This window comes from Xenopus tropicalis, chromosome 4 (genome assembly GCF_000004195.4).
Source record: "Xenopus tropicalis strain Nigerian chromosome 4, UCB_Xtro_10.0, whole genome shotgun sequence".
In the NCBI taxonomy this organism is placed as follows: Eukaryota; Metazoa; Chordata; class Amphibia; order Anura; family Pipidae; genus Xenopus; species Xenopus tropicalis.
Genome location: NC_030680.2, coordinates 13,403,439 through 13,418,315, shown reverse-complemented (window position 1 = coordinate 13,418,315; position 14,877 = coordinate 13,403,439). Strand labels below are relative to the sequence as shown.

General features: G+C 46.6%; 1 protein-coding gene across 1 annotated transcript in view; it reads left to right on the top strand.

Annotated features, from left to right (window-relative positions):
* The window catches only part of creb3l1 (cAMP responsive element binding protein 3-like 1), a 39,470-nt gene extending 26,774 nt beyond the window's left edge, over positions 1-12,696 (top strand). The window contains exons 3-12 of the mRNA XM_031900481.1: positions 737-888; positions 2,901-2,976; positions 4,135-4,292; positions 4,564-4,713; positions 6,224-6,282; positions 7,332-7,400; positions 8,163-8,262; positions 9,490-9,616; positions 9,790-9,988; positions 12,024-12,696. Of these exons, the coding sequence (XP_031756341.1) occupies positions 737-888; positions 2,901-2,976; positions 4,135-4,292; positions 4,564-4,713; positions 6,224-6,282; positions 7,332-7,400; positions 8,163-8,262; positions 9,490-9,616; positions 9,790-9,988; positions 12,024-12,048 (1,115 nt within the window). The 3' untranslated portion in view covers positions 12,049-12,696. The remainder of the gene's footprint in view (positions 1-736; positions 889-2,900; positions 2,977-4,134; positions 4,293-4,563; positions 4,714-6,223; positions 6,283-7,331; positions 7,401-8,162; positions 8,263-9,489; positions 9,617-9,789; positions 9,989-12,023) is intronic.
* Positions 12,697-14,877: the final 2,181 nt, after the last annotated feature.

Below are 14,877 nucleotides of genomic sequence, written 5' to 3'. Positions count from 1 at the left end.
AATATGACATTGCAGTCCTGGGAGTCATCGTATCTATTCAGTGACTGATGCAGGAAGCGTCTTCAGAGTCTTGTCTGCTCAGTTCTATTGCTCAGGCCACACTGACATTGATGTAGTAATGGCAGAATACATTAATCCTTTTAACAGTGGCTTGGACGACTTCTTGGACAAGTATTTCATCTTGGGCTCCAGTATACATAGTGTATCAATGTTTCTGTGTGTATGCATTGGGTATTATTTTGAAGGCTTTAGCTTAATGGACTATTAGTCTTTACTTTTATATCTATTTGCCTTCCTCTTCTGCATCTTTCCAGTTTTTAAATGGGGGTCACAGCCATAAAGCTATTGCTCTGCGAGGCTACAATTTAATTGTTATTGTGACATTTTATTACTTCATATTCATTTATTATCTTCCTATTCAGGCCTCTCCTATTTATCCTCCAGTCTCACAGTATAACCAGTTTCTGGTTGCTAGGATAAATTGGACCCCAGTAACTCTCTATATCTACTTCATACTAAAACTAAATTAAGCTTTTACCAATACCAGGACAAAACAGCAGGGGGCACTCCTGTTATACATTCATAATTGTAGCAATGGTTATGGAAATTGCAAAAGTACCCCAAAAAGCAATGTTGGAATAAGCTGTGTGTAAGTTGGGGGGGGTATATGTACTGTTTACTACAGAGTGGGCTTTTGGGGTGTATTAGAGGTGGCTAATTTTTTTCTCTCCCTCAGAGCCCCCTAGCAACGGAGTCTGGGCCTTGGAGCACGAGATCTGCTCCCTACTGGTCAAACAGGAACACAGTCTAACGGCACAAACCAACGCCGCGCACTGCAGCACCGCACTAGAACATGCCCAGGGATCCATGGGCCCCCAAGACGAGGAGGTGAGTGACTGCTCGCTTGGTCCGACCGTTGCCAGGGACGCAAGTGCTCCGAGCAGGATTCTCTCAGTGCTTCTCTAAGGAACGGTTGCCTTTGGCCCTTTAAAGGGATTGTTCATCTTTGAGTTAACTCTTAGGGGCTGATTTACTAATCCACGAATCCGAATGGGAAACATTCGGATTTGAAAACGAACATTTTGCGACTTTTTCGTATTTTTTGCGACTTTTTCGTAGCCGTTACAACTTGCGTGAATTGTCGCGACTTTTTCATGCCCGTTACAAATTTCGTGAATTGTCGCGACTTTTTCATAGCCATTATGACTTTCGTGAATTGTCGCGACTTTTTCATAGCCATTACGAGTTTCGCGAATTGTCGCAACTTTTTCGTATTGAGTGCTCGAAAAAGACGCAAAATACCGATCATTATGAAAAAAACGCATTCGGACGCTTTTCGGACATTCGTGGATTAGTAAATGTGCCCCTTAGTATGATGTGGAGAGTAATATTCTGAGACAATTTGCAATTGGTCTTCATTTTTTATTATTTTTTAGTTACTGTATATTATTTTCAAATCAGGAGTTTCAGCAGCTATTTGGTTGCTAGGATCCAAGTTACCTTAGCAACCAGGGAGTGGTTTGGATAAGAGACAGCTATAGGAATAGGAGAGGGCCTGAATAGAAAAGAAAGTTTCAAAAAGTAACAATAACAATAAAACTGTAGCCTCACAGAGTGATAATTCTTTCACTGCCGGGGTCAGTGACCCCCATTTAAAACTGCAAAAAGTCAAATAATTCTGAAACTAGGGATGCCCTGAATCCAGGGTTTGGCCTTTTCCGTCAGGATTCAGATTCGACCAATCCACGGTTCTGGCTGAACTGAATCCTAAAAATGTCCAAGTTTTTGTCATGTTAACCCTTCCAAATCCTAATTAGCTAATTTGGTTCGGTATTCGGCTGAATAGCTTACAGTAGATTCGGGGGTTCGGCCGAACCCAAAAAACTGGATTTGGGGCATCCCTATCAAAAACTCTAACAGATAAATAATAAAGACCAATTGAAAAGTTGCTTAGAATTGTATAACTTACTAAAAGTTAACGTAAAGGTGACCCACCCCTTTAACAAAGAGAACGCACTGAGGTCCATGTTCCTAGACTTGCAGGAATGCCGTGAATGTTGTGACACGCTTATTATTTATTTATAGCAGGGCCCCAGGGCAGGCAGTAACCAGTGAGGGGGGGATAATGCTCCCCCCAGACATCTGACAGACTCCCTACAATCACTATCATATGGGCTTTATTGTAGTCATTAGGGATCTGTGTGCTCTGTGTGTGTGTGACAGCCAGGGGGCAGTGTGAGCAGTGCTTTCTTCCATTGCTTTTAGTTGCAATTGGTCTACTTAACTACTGAGAATCCTCTCAGCTGTATCCGGCTTTCCTTTTATTGTGTTTGGCCGCTGTAGGTCTGTACATAGGCAGCAAGTAGCCTGCAGATTTCCCATCAGTCTGGGAAGAGGCTGCAATTGGGTGGTAGTGTGCCTAGTAACACAGTGGGATGTTAGGAAACCGTATGTATTGTGTGTTACATGTATGTGTGTTACATGTATGTGTATTACCGATATCTGTATTACCTGTATGTGTATTACACGTATGTGGATTTCATGTATATGTACATGTTTGTGTATTACATGTATGCATATTACATGTATGTTTCGTACCTGTATGTGTATTACCTGTTGTATACTACATATATGTGTATAACCTGTATGTGTATTGCATGTATGTTTCTTACCTGTATGTGTATTACCTGTATGTATACTACATGTATGTGTATTCCCTGTATGTGTATTATGTGTATTCCCTGTATGTGCATTATATGCGTGATTGTTACGCGTATTTGTATTACCTGTTTGTGTATTACCTGTATGTGTATTATATGTATATGTATTACATGCTGTCTGCTCTCTGAGTATCAAGCTTGTAGCGCTGTAGATGATCCCTGTAACTTGCTCCGTTGCAGAATGTGCCCAGGACACCGATATCGCACATAAAGGCTGAACCAGGTGTGCCACATAGCTTCATAAATGTACCAACAGGTGGGTCAGAAGCCTTCTCTTACCCCTACTTCTATCAGTGTAACTACCTTGTACCTATTCCTGTTCTGTACAGCCCCCCCCCCCCCCCCCCCCTTACTGCCTGTCCCTATCCCTGCTTTATTACAGGATTCCTTTCTTTTGTAATGGACAAATTCAAATGAATGTAAACCCTGATGGACTACAAATCCCAGAATTATGTAACATATAATGAAGGGTGAGGCATGCTGGGAGCTGTAGTCCAGCAACATCAGGGCTGTATTCTTAAAGCAATATTGCACAATAAAACTTTCCCCCAAATCCCCACAGCCAGCGACTGCTTTAAAATGCGAAAAATCCCCCAATGAGAATCCCAGCTGATCTGTATAAATCCGGCTCCATGTTCTCTGTTCCTGCAATTGGAGTTGGGAGCATTAAACCCAGTTTCCCAGCACTGAACAAGTCTGCCCTTATCCCCATGTCTGATTCCTGTGCCATATAATGAGGGGAAAATGCCATCATTATCTCTATATGTAAGGTACCAGCAAGGGGCCTGACACAGTGCTGGGAATCAGCATTCTCATTGGTCACTTCTTCTGCATTTATAAAGAAGTTTTTTATCAGTAGAATTCTCATTGGTGAATTTTCCTGCATCTATAATTATGTTTTTAGCAACTTCTATAGCAAAACTGGGGGGCGCAGTGGGGCAGCATCATGGCTGCCATGGATGCCAATATGTTATGTACCACCCCCAGTAATTATAATTGCTTACTTTAGACCTCAGACCTAAAAATGCTGAAAAATGCACCAACCCTGGGTACTATTCCTTGAGAACTGCCCGCTGTCTCTGCCAGTGTCCCAGTGATGCCTTGCCCGAATAGCCCACAGTAGAATAATAGTCCAAACTATGTCCAAATAGTTCATTAACCCTACGTGTTACTCTCTGCATTTTAATTCTACTGTGTGTGCAGGCTGTCCAGGGCAGTAAATTGGGACATCGGCCAAGATGGTGGCACGCAGAAGTAATAGTACCCCAAGCCAGTGCACTTTTTAATGTTCATCCCCCAGACCTGCCTTGTACCTAGCCTATCAGGATGTGTCACCCTAAAAATACTAGAACGATACTGTGGGTTCCCCCATGGTCTTTGTATTGTAACACATATTTTATGTTTTTTTCTCTAGATGTTTTAGGGATGATGCCTCTCACCCCACCAAGTAGTCACAGCAGCGACAGTGATGGCTCACAGAGCCCCCGATCTCTCCCACCCCCAAGCCCAGCCCGTCCTGCCCCGCGCTCTTCACATGCTATATCCTCATCACCACTACTTACTGCACCCCATGTGAGTATTCCTTGTCTAAATCTCTATGGTCAGCTCTGTGGGATAGATGGTAGGTGGCACACCAACCCGCTGATGTTTACTCATGGCCTTGGCCCAAAAATCTCTAGTAGCCAATAACCATTAATATTTGATTTGGGTTATGTTACTGGAGATAAGTAACATTACAACAAAAGAAACTTGGTCACACGTTGGACTCTCCCTATGTTAAATATACTGGTACAATGATGTGTCGTAGAGAAGCTGTAATGTCTGTTTTTATTTGGGTGCGTAGAAACTACAAGGCACATCTGGCCCGTTGATGCTGACCGAGGAGGAGAGACGGACTCTAATCGCTGAGGGCTACCCCATTCCCACTAAACTCCCCCTTACAAAGACCGAAGAGAAGGCTCTGAAGAGAGTGCGAAGAAAGATCAAGAATAAGGTGAATGGCGGCTTCTATACCCTTCCAGTGTCATCTTGTGGGACCTATCCTTAATCCTTGAAACTAGGCAGCCACCTAATCCATCATTTGCCCGAAGAGTGACTCCACCACAAATCTTTAATAATTTTAGTAAAGTGTCCTCTGCTCCTGGTATTATTTTAGAGGTTTATTGGGGGCAGACTGACATTAAGGGTTTTCAATGCAGCACCCAAGAGAATGTTGGGCATACGTAACTTGGTGGTCTGAAGAGTGCCTTGGCAGACGGCTATTTTTGTGTTTGGGGGAAGCTATTTAAAGATATTTTCTACACAGATATCTTCATAGTTTCCCATGGCCAATTCCGTGTATAATACCCCAGAACACACAGCAGAATAAATACAGCGCCAATTCCATGTATAATACCCCAGAACCCACAGCAGGATAAATACAGTGCCAATTCCGTGTATAATACCCCAGAACACACAGCAGAATAAATACAGCGCCAATTCCATGTATAATACCCCAGAACCCACAGCAGGATAAATACAGTGCCAATTCCATGTATAATACCCCAGAACACACAGCAGAATAAATACAGCGCCAGTTCCATGTATAATACCCCAGAACCCACAGCAGGATAAATACAGGGCCAATTCTATGAATAATACCCCAGAACACAAGGCAGGATAAATACAGTGCCAATTCCATGTATAATACCCCAGAACACATGGCGGGATAAATACAGTGCCAATTCCATGTATAATACCCCAGAACACACAGCAGGATAAATACAGTGCCAATTCCATGTATAATACCCCAGAACACACAGCAGGATAAATACAGTGCCAATTCCATGTATAATACCACAGAACACACGGCAGGATAAATACAGTGCCAATTCCATGTATAATACCCCAGAACACACGGCAGGATAAATACAGCGCCAATTCCATGTATAATACCCCAGAACACACAGCAGGATAAATACAGTGCCAATTCCATGTATTATACCCCAGAACCCACAGCAGGATAAATACAGTGCCAATTCCATGTATTATACCCCAGAACCCACGGCAGGATAAATACAGTGCCAATTCCATGTATAATACCCCAGAACCCACGGCAGGATAAATACAGTGCCAATTCCATGTATAATACCCCAGAACACACGGCAGGATAAATACAGTGCCAATTCCATGTATAATACCCCAGAACACACAGCAGGATAAATACAGTGCCAATTCCATGTATTATACCCCAGAACCCACAGCAGGATAAATACAGTGCCAATTCCATGTATTATACCCCAGAACCCACGGCAGGATAAATACAGTGCCAATTCCATGTATAATACCCCAGAACACACAGCAGGATAAATACAGTGCCAATTCCATGTATAATACCCCAGAACACATGGAAGATTAAAGAGAGCCCATGGGCAGACTGCTTGAATGATGAATGGGATTTGAAGAGGCTACAGTTTGATCATAGATATGTGCACTCATGCAAATCTCTAAATCTTCCCATCCAGATCTCAGCCCAAGAGAGCCGAAGGAAAAAAAAGGAATATGTGGAGTGTCTGGAGAAAAAGTGAGTTGTCAAGGTTGAGAAGATCCTTTATACTTTAGCTGTGTGCCATACTTGTCAGGACTTGGAAGGGCGGGGGGCTTGGAATCAGGATACGGCTGGGGAGTCACTTAGTGAGAAGTTTTATGATGAAGAAACTAAATGACTGCTATTATTTTGGGAAGACAGTGGAGCAGTAAATGAAGGAAACGGGAATTTTGTGATCCTGCACACAACTATTCCGCTTATAGAAGGGAACAATGAAATGAACAATGAAATTAGCCTTAGTCATAGGATAGTGCTTGGAATGGTCATTTCAGAAGTGACACCGGACATCACTTGGATAAAGAGGTCAGGTAGATGTTTGGAGAAGAGCTGAGGATCAGTATGAAGCAGGATGGAAAAAGAAGGAAAATATCTTGCAGAAAGAAGAGTTTTGGTTGTGTATGAAGGGACCTGGGAATGATAAAAGAGATAGGAGGAGGGGAAGGAGTTAAGAAGCTACCTGCATGGTCTACTTGTACAGGGTGGCTTTGGGCTCAGGGTGGCTCTGGGATAAGGGTGATTTTGGGCTCAGGGTGGCTCTGGGATAAGGGTGGTTTTGGCCTCAGGGTGGCTCTGGAATAAGGGTGGCTCTGGGATAAGGGTGACTTTGGGCTCAGGGTGGCTCTGGGATAAGGGTGGCTTTGGGCTCAGGGTGGCTTTGGGATAAGGGTGGTTTTGGGCTCAGGGTGGCTCTGGGATAAGGGTGGCTCTGGGATAAGGGTGGCTCTGGTATAAGGGTGGCTCTGGGCTCAGGGTGGCTCTGGGATAAGGGTGACCCTGGGATCAGGGTGGCTTTGAGCTCAGGGTGGCTCTGGGATAAGGGTGGCTTTGGGCTCAGGGTGGCTCTGGGATAAGGGTGGCTTTGGGCTCAGGGTGGCTCTGGGATAAGGGTGGCTTTGGGCTCAGGGTGGCTCTGGGATAAGGGTGGCTTTGGGCTCAGGGTGGCTCTGGGATAAGGGTGGCTTTGGGCTCAGGGTGGCTCTGGAATGGTGGAGTTCTAAGGACAATTGTTGTGCTTGTCCTTCTAGAGTGGAAACCTTCACATCACAGAACAACGACCTGTGGAAGAAAGTAGAAACCTTGGAGAACGCCAACAGGTGAGGGGTGTGGGAAAGCACTAAGATGGGTAATCCAATTTCAAGCTGTTTGACTCCAAAACTGATCAGTTTTTTTCCCCATAAATATTTTGCTGGTCATCTGATGCCCTTTCTCATTCCCTAATGGAGTTCACTGGCACTCTGTCCCTAACATAGGTATAATTGGGTAATATAAGTGGAATTAATGGAATAGCGGTATTCTAGCACCACCTGCTGTCAACAATGTAAACTGCAAAATATCTATATCATCTATCTATCTATCATCTCTATCTATCTATCTAATTATTAATCTATCTGTCATCTATCTATCTGTCTAGTTACCGAGCATGCTAGGAGTTAAGGTGTTTTGTTATTCTGCTGAAAGAGCTCACATAGCTCCTGCTATTCCCAGTATGATTCCCCTTTTTAACCCCATGTCCCATTGTTACAGCTTTGCATCAAAGATATAAGTAACCACTAAGGGGGTAATATTAAGATTTTTACTTAGAATTAAACCCGTATTGGTTAAATTTTGTCTTTGCCAGGGCAGAACGTCATGTCCAACTGTGCCATGTATGCCAGCTTTGCCCTAGCCATAAGGCCTGAGCCTCCAGTTGAGTGTTTTTGGGGGCAGCCATTGCTGGCACTGAGCACACAGCCATTACATGCATTAATGTAGCCAGAAGTTACCCACCTGTCAGAATCTCTCTAGGTACCTCATCACCACTACTTCTTTAGAATCCTTGTTATCAGGTATTCATTTCTATTCCGTGTTGCCCACAGGTCTCTGCTGCAGCAGTTGCAGAAGTTGCAGGCGCTGGTGACAGGGAAAGTGCCCAGACCATGTAAACTGGCTGCAACCCAGACAAGTACCTGCCTAATGGTAAAGCCTATGGCATACTGTGGCACTGCCACAGAGACCCTTGCTTGAGTGTTTGTGTGGCACAGACTGGTGTAGCATTATGTGTATGTGAGTGGGAGAGAGGGTGTGTGAGATGCTGAGAGAAAGTGCCAGTTCCTCTACTTTTTTTGCATGGGAAGCTCTGATTGGCAGTTACTTTTGTGCACACCAAGTGTATAGGGTTTCATTGTGGCAATGGAAGTGTGGGATGGTTTACACCTTTTGGCATATCAGGGGTTGATAGATGTAGGGGTGCCCCATTCCCTATGTGAGACATTCTGGGATTGATACAGAGGAGCCCAGTAGAGAGAAGCTCAGTGAGCACGGAAATCATAGGAGACCTGGATGTAACATAGACTGAGACCAAGTGACAGAAGATGGAGACCAGTTGCCTGTGCATGGCCATTTCATTGGTTATCATTGACACTGATACTTCATCAGGTCTGAACCAGTAGAAATATTATTTTAGACAAGAACTTCATTGAGCTGTGTTGCTCTGGGGCTCCCGTTTGATCCAATCTCCTTGGACATTGACAGATGAGCAGATCTTCTAGTGTACAACCAGATTTGTATTGTGTGGATGTGAGACAGGTGTAGACCAATCCTGAGATGGTGTTAGACAGATGGGGCCAGTTTTGTAGGTGTGAGACAGAGAGCAATCCTGGAGTGAGACTTAGACCAGTATTGTGGGGACCAGAGACTGAGACCCTTTGGGGTGGGGACACAGATGGAAACAATCTGGTGGGGGGAAGTTTGATGGACAACAGTCAGATTGAGACCAATCCTGTGTCTGTATGATACAGATGGAAACCAATCCTGTGTGGGTATGATATAGATGGAGACCAATCCTGTGTCTCTATGATATAGATGGAGACCAATCTTGTGTGAGTATAATATAGATGGAGACCAATCCCGTGTGGGTATGATATAGATGGAGACCAATCCTGTGTGGGTATGATATAGATGGAGACCAATCCTGTATGAGGGTAATATAGATGGAGACCAATCCTGTGTGGGTATGATCTGGATGGAGACCAATCCTGTGTGATTATGATATAGATAGAGACCAATCCTGTATCAGTATGATATAGATAGAAACCAATCCTGTGTAAGTATGATATAGATGGAGACCAATGATGTGTGAGTGTGAGATAGATGGAGACCAATCATCTCCAGGGTGTAACATTCTATGTAATGCCTTCCCTACAGGTCATGGTGCTGTGTTTTGTTCTTGCCTTTGGGTCCCTGATCCCCTCCTTTCCAGAATTTTCTTCAGGGTCCCAGACAGTGAAATCAGCTCCTCTGCTGACCCCCGACATATACACCCACAGCCAAAGTAAGTCTTTCACTCCCCCCGACTGCTCCCTACTGTATTCTCTCCCCCCCAGGCACTCACATGGGGAGACTGCTGGGGTTTGGGAGAATGACAGCTCCTTGTTTATAGAGACAGACCCATGTGTGCAACTGAGCCACTCAACAACTTCATGGTGTTTTCTGTTTATTTTGCAGTCCGCTCCCGAAATCTCCTGTCCTACGATGAGGGGCCCGGGGCAATGGAGGAGGGTCCAAATTCTGTTTTAGGGTTGCAGAAGAGCGACTGGGTTCCAGACACAGCATCTCTCAGCCAACACCCAGAGTACACCTCCCATGAGAGGGGCAAGTACCTGGGAGATAACCAGACAGATGGAAGAACGAGACAGGAAGAGGGGTAAGTGAGGAGCCAGTCATACAGTATAACGTGTAGAACCTGCGGGGTCTGACTGATCCCCATAGTACAGCATGTAGCTCCTGCAGGGACTGACTAAGCTCCATGGCATAAACATAAATCCTGGGGGGTCTGGCTGATCCCCATACCATAGCATGTAGATCCTGTGGGGTCTGGCTGATCCCCATACCATAGCATGTAGATCCTGTGGGGTCTGGCTGATCCCCATAGCATAGCATGTAGATCCTGCTGGGTCTGGCTGATCCCCATAGCATAGCATGTAGATCCTGCTGGGTCTGGCTGATCCCCATAGCATGTGCTCTTACACTCATCTCTAAATACCCCATAAATGTATCTTGGCCCCCTTGGTTATCTCTATAGAGGTGTAGCATTAGTGCAACAATAAAACACCCATAGTGTGCCAGGCTGGAATATAGCACAGGTCACACCTGGGCCTGTTCATGCTTAAGAAATGCAAATGATTGGGTGCCAGGTATCCTTTTATGCATCAACTGAAAGGTGTCACGTCAACTACAAAATGGGGATACTCTCTATAGCAGTGATCCCCAACCAGTGGCTCGTGAGCAACATGTTGCTCCCCAGTCCCTTGGATGTTACTCTCAGTGCCCCCAAACCAGGGAGTTATTTTTGAATTCCTGACTTGGAGGCAAGTTTTGGTTGTATAAAAACCATGTGTACTGCCAAACAGGGCCTCCTGTAGGCTGCCAGTCCATATAGGGGCTGCCTAATAGCCAATCACAGCTCTTACTTGGCACCCCCAGGAACTTTTCCATGCTTGTGTTGCTCCCCAACTCTTTTTATATTTGAATGTGGCTCACTGGTATAAAAGGTTGGGGATCCCTGCTCTATAGTAAACACCCATACTTATCACTGAGGCTCCGTGTTGGGTTTGCCTAGGTTCAACCAATGAACTACATTCCCACATTCCCTATCAGTTTTTTTAGAGTAGACTACAAAAAAGAAGAAGAAAGTTACTCTTCTACCCCCAGAATTAAGGTCCCCATACACTATCAGATCCGCTCGCTTGGCGATGTCGCCAAGCGAGCGGATCTTTACCCGATATCCCCACCTACGGGTGGGCGATATCGGGTAGCAAGTTGCTTAAAAAAAAAATAATCCGATCGTTTGGCCCTGGAGCCAAACGATCGGATTACATTTGCGGCCATGGGCAGTCGGTTCGGGGACCGCATCAACGAGCCGATGCGGTCCCTGATCCGACTGGATTTTCTAACCTGGCCGAACGATATCTGGCCAATTTCAGCTGCTGAATCAGTCCAAGGGACCGATATCGGCAGCTTCTTTCGGCCCGTGTATGGGGGCCTTTAGGGGATGTCAATACATAACTTTGTATAAAGGGGAGTTTTAGCTTCATGAACTAATGATACAGTGACATCTAGTGGCAAGATGTCAAATAGCTGACAAGTGGAATTCAGTCTGCAGTATATAAAATAGCCGTAAGGGTTCCTATAATCTATCAATCTTTTAACTCTACGGTATCCTCCTCCAAAGTGAATAAAATTACCCTAATACCCAGACACAAGGCTGAGATTACCTGTACCTTCTGCTCCTGGACTGCTCTCTTTCCCATGGGCAGGTGGGATGGTTAGACTTGGTCTCACCCGAATAAGGTGGCTGTGGATTGCATTGATCTTTGTGGGGGCTCAGCTATTATTGCCCCAGGGTGTAAAAGTACTTCCTGTAGGGCCCATTCATTTACTTCCTTCAGCCGAGGCAATGGCTTCTGCACCCCACCTATCCCTGCACATCTGTATGACAAGCTAGGGGGCATCCAAAGGGACACCCATGTGCTGCACCCGGCCCACCCCTCATGTTCTGGAGTGCACATATGGGCACAAAAACATTAAAGGGAGTGTTTCCTGCACCTCTGCCTGACCAGGGGAAAGAGAGCAGCCCAAGATATATAACTGTTTAGTATTGGTGGATTCCTTTACCTGGGGGAGGGCACTAATACAAAGTCACAGAGCACTAACCCCTATGTTTTCTTTCCTTATTACAGGGACAGAAGCTCTGAGTTTTTGTAGGGTCGGTTTGAGGGAGAGGAATCCGGAGCTGACTGTGCCAATAGGGAAGAGCAAAGAACCGCAGGGTGAACTGGATTAAAAGACTGAGAACTTATGGGAAACTATCCCCCCCCCCAGCACAGACCTCAGCCCATCTGTCTCTGCCACAACGTGACACCGGGGAGGAAGTGTGTTCCCAACCTCCGAGAGCAAAGACTCAAATAGCAGCGCTCTCAGCATGGCGCTGGCACGAGTGCCCATCTTGTTCCCCAAACTGGCACAGCATTGAGGCTTCTACTGCTTCTACCTAATCTGCTTATAATTAGCATTCCTCTTGGCTAACCCTTTCACTGCCAGACAGAACTGTGACGCCTGGATGGCCCCTCTGGGTTTTTTATTCTTTCGCCGACCAAGGACTTCTTCAGAGATGCGCTCTGCCAGCCCTATTGCCCCTCAGCTTGGGAGCCTCTCGTCACCCCCGAGCCCCTCTCAACATTCATTCCCTGTACAGAACACACCCGGATTTCTGGAGAAGACGAAGGTAGTTAGTGCAAGCTTTATATCTTTCGGAGACCCTCTCACAGATTTATATGCCCCTTACTCTCCTCTCCTCTTTGTGCCTGCTTCAGTCGAGCAAAATTAAAAAAGAAAAAAAAATTGCATCATCAACAAAGTCTCCTGTGTGTCTCACTGGTGTCAGGGTGGGGCCAGGTCCGGTCAGTGTTGGGTCAGAACAGGGCTTCACCCCTTATCCATCCTTATACAGTATTAGCCTCTTATCCACCCTTATATTAGCATCTGAAACCAGAAGGGATTGTGACTGTGGGATAGCAGGTATAGTAGGGAGAGATGGTGCCTATAGTAGCAGTGGGGGGATAATAGCCTCTGGGAAGGGACTGGGGCTGTGGGATAGCAGGTATAGTAGGGAGAGATGGTGCCTATAGTAGCAGTGGGGGGATAATAGCCTCTGGGAAGGGACTGGGGCTGTGGGATAGCAGGTATAGTAGGGAGAGATGGTGCCTATAGTAGCAGTGGGGGGATAATAGCCTCTGGGAAGGGACTGGGGCTGTGGGATAGCAGGTATAGTAGGGAGAGATGGTGCCTATAGTAGCAGTGGGATAATAGTCTCTGGGAAGGGACTGGGGCTGTGGGATAGCAGGTATAGTAGGGAGAGATGGTGCCTATAGTAGCAGTGGGGGATAATAGCCTCTGGGAAGGGACTGGGGCTGTGGGATAGCGGGTATAGTAGGGAGAGATGGTGCCTATAGTAGCAGTGGGGGGATAATAGCCTCTGGGAAGGGACTGGGGCTGTGGGATAGCGGGTATAGTAGGGAGAGATGGTGCCTATAGTAGCAGTGGGGGGATAATAGCCTCTGGGAAGGGACTGGGGCTGTGGGATAGCATGTATAGTAGGGAGAGATGGTGCCTATAGTAGCAGTGGGGGATAATAGCCTCTGGGAAGGGACTGGGGCTGTGGGATAGCGGGTATAGTAGGGAGAGATGGTGCCTATAGTAGCAGTGGGGGGATAATAGCCTCTGGGAAGGGACTGGGGCTGTGGGATAGCGGGTATAGTAGGGAGAGATGGTGCCTATAGTAGCAGTGGGGGGATAATAGCCTCTGGGAAGGGACTGGGGCTGTGGGATAGCAGGCATAGTAGGGAGAGATGGTGCCTATAGTAGCAGTGGGGGGATAATAGCCTCTGGGAAGGGACTGGGGCTGTGGGATAGCATGTATAGTAGGGAGAGATGGTGCCTATAGTAGCAGTGGGGGGATAATAGCCTCTGGGAAGGGACTGGGGCTGTGGGATAGCGGGTATAGTAGGGAGAGATGGTGCCTATAGTAGCAGTGGGGGGATAATAGCCTCTGGGAAGGGACTGGGGCTGTGGGATAGCGGGTATAGTAGGGAGAGATGGTGCCTATAGTAGCAGTGGGGGGATAATAGCCTCTGGGAAGGGACTGGGGCTGTGGGATAGCAGGTATAGTAGGGAGAGATGGTGCCTATAGTAGCAGTGGGGGGATAATAGCCTCTGGGAAGGGACTGGGGCTGTGGGATAGCAGGTATAGTAGGGAGAGATGGTGCCTATAGTAGCAGTGGGGGGATAATAGCCTCTGGGAAGGGACTGGGGCTGTGGGATAGCAGGTATAGTAGGGAGAGATGGTGCCTATAGTAGCAGTGGGGGGATAATAGCCTCTGGGAAGGGACTGGGGCTGTGGGATAGCAGGTATAGTAGGGAGAGATGGTGCCTATAGTAGCAGTGGGATAATAGCCTCTGGGAAGGGACTGGGGCTGTGGGATAGCAGGTATAGTAGGGAGAGATGGTGCCTATAGTAGCAGTGGGGGGATAATAGCCTCTGGGAAGGGACTGGGGCTGTGGGATAGCAGGTATAGTAGGGAGAGATGGTGCCTATAGTAGCAGTGGGGGGATAATAGCCTCTGGGAAGGGACTGGGGCTGTGGGATAGCAGGTATAGTAGGAAGGAGATGGTGCCTATAGTAGCAGTGGGGGGGGGGGGGATAATAGCCTCTGGGAAGGGACTGGGGCTGTGGGATAGCAGGTATAGTAGGGAGAGATGGTGCCTATAGTAGCAGTGGGGGATAATAGCCTCTGGGAAGGGACTGGGGCTGTGGGATAGCAGGTATAGTAGGGAGAGATGGTGCCTATAGTAGCAGTGGGGGGATAATAGCCTCTGGGAAGGGACTGGGGCTGTGGGATAGCAGGTATAGTAGGGAGAGATGGTGCCTATAGTATCAGTGGGGGGATAATAGCCTCTGGGAAGGGACTGGGGCTGTGGGATAGCAGGTATAGTAGGGAGAGATGGTGCCTATAGTAGCAGTGGGGGGATAATAGC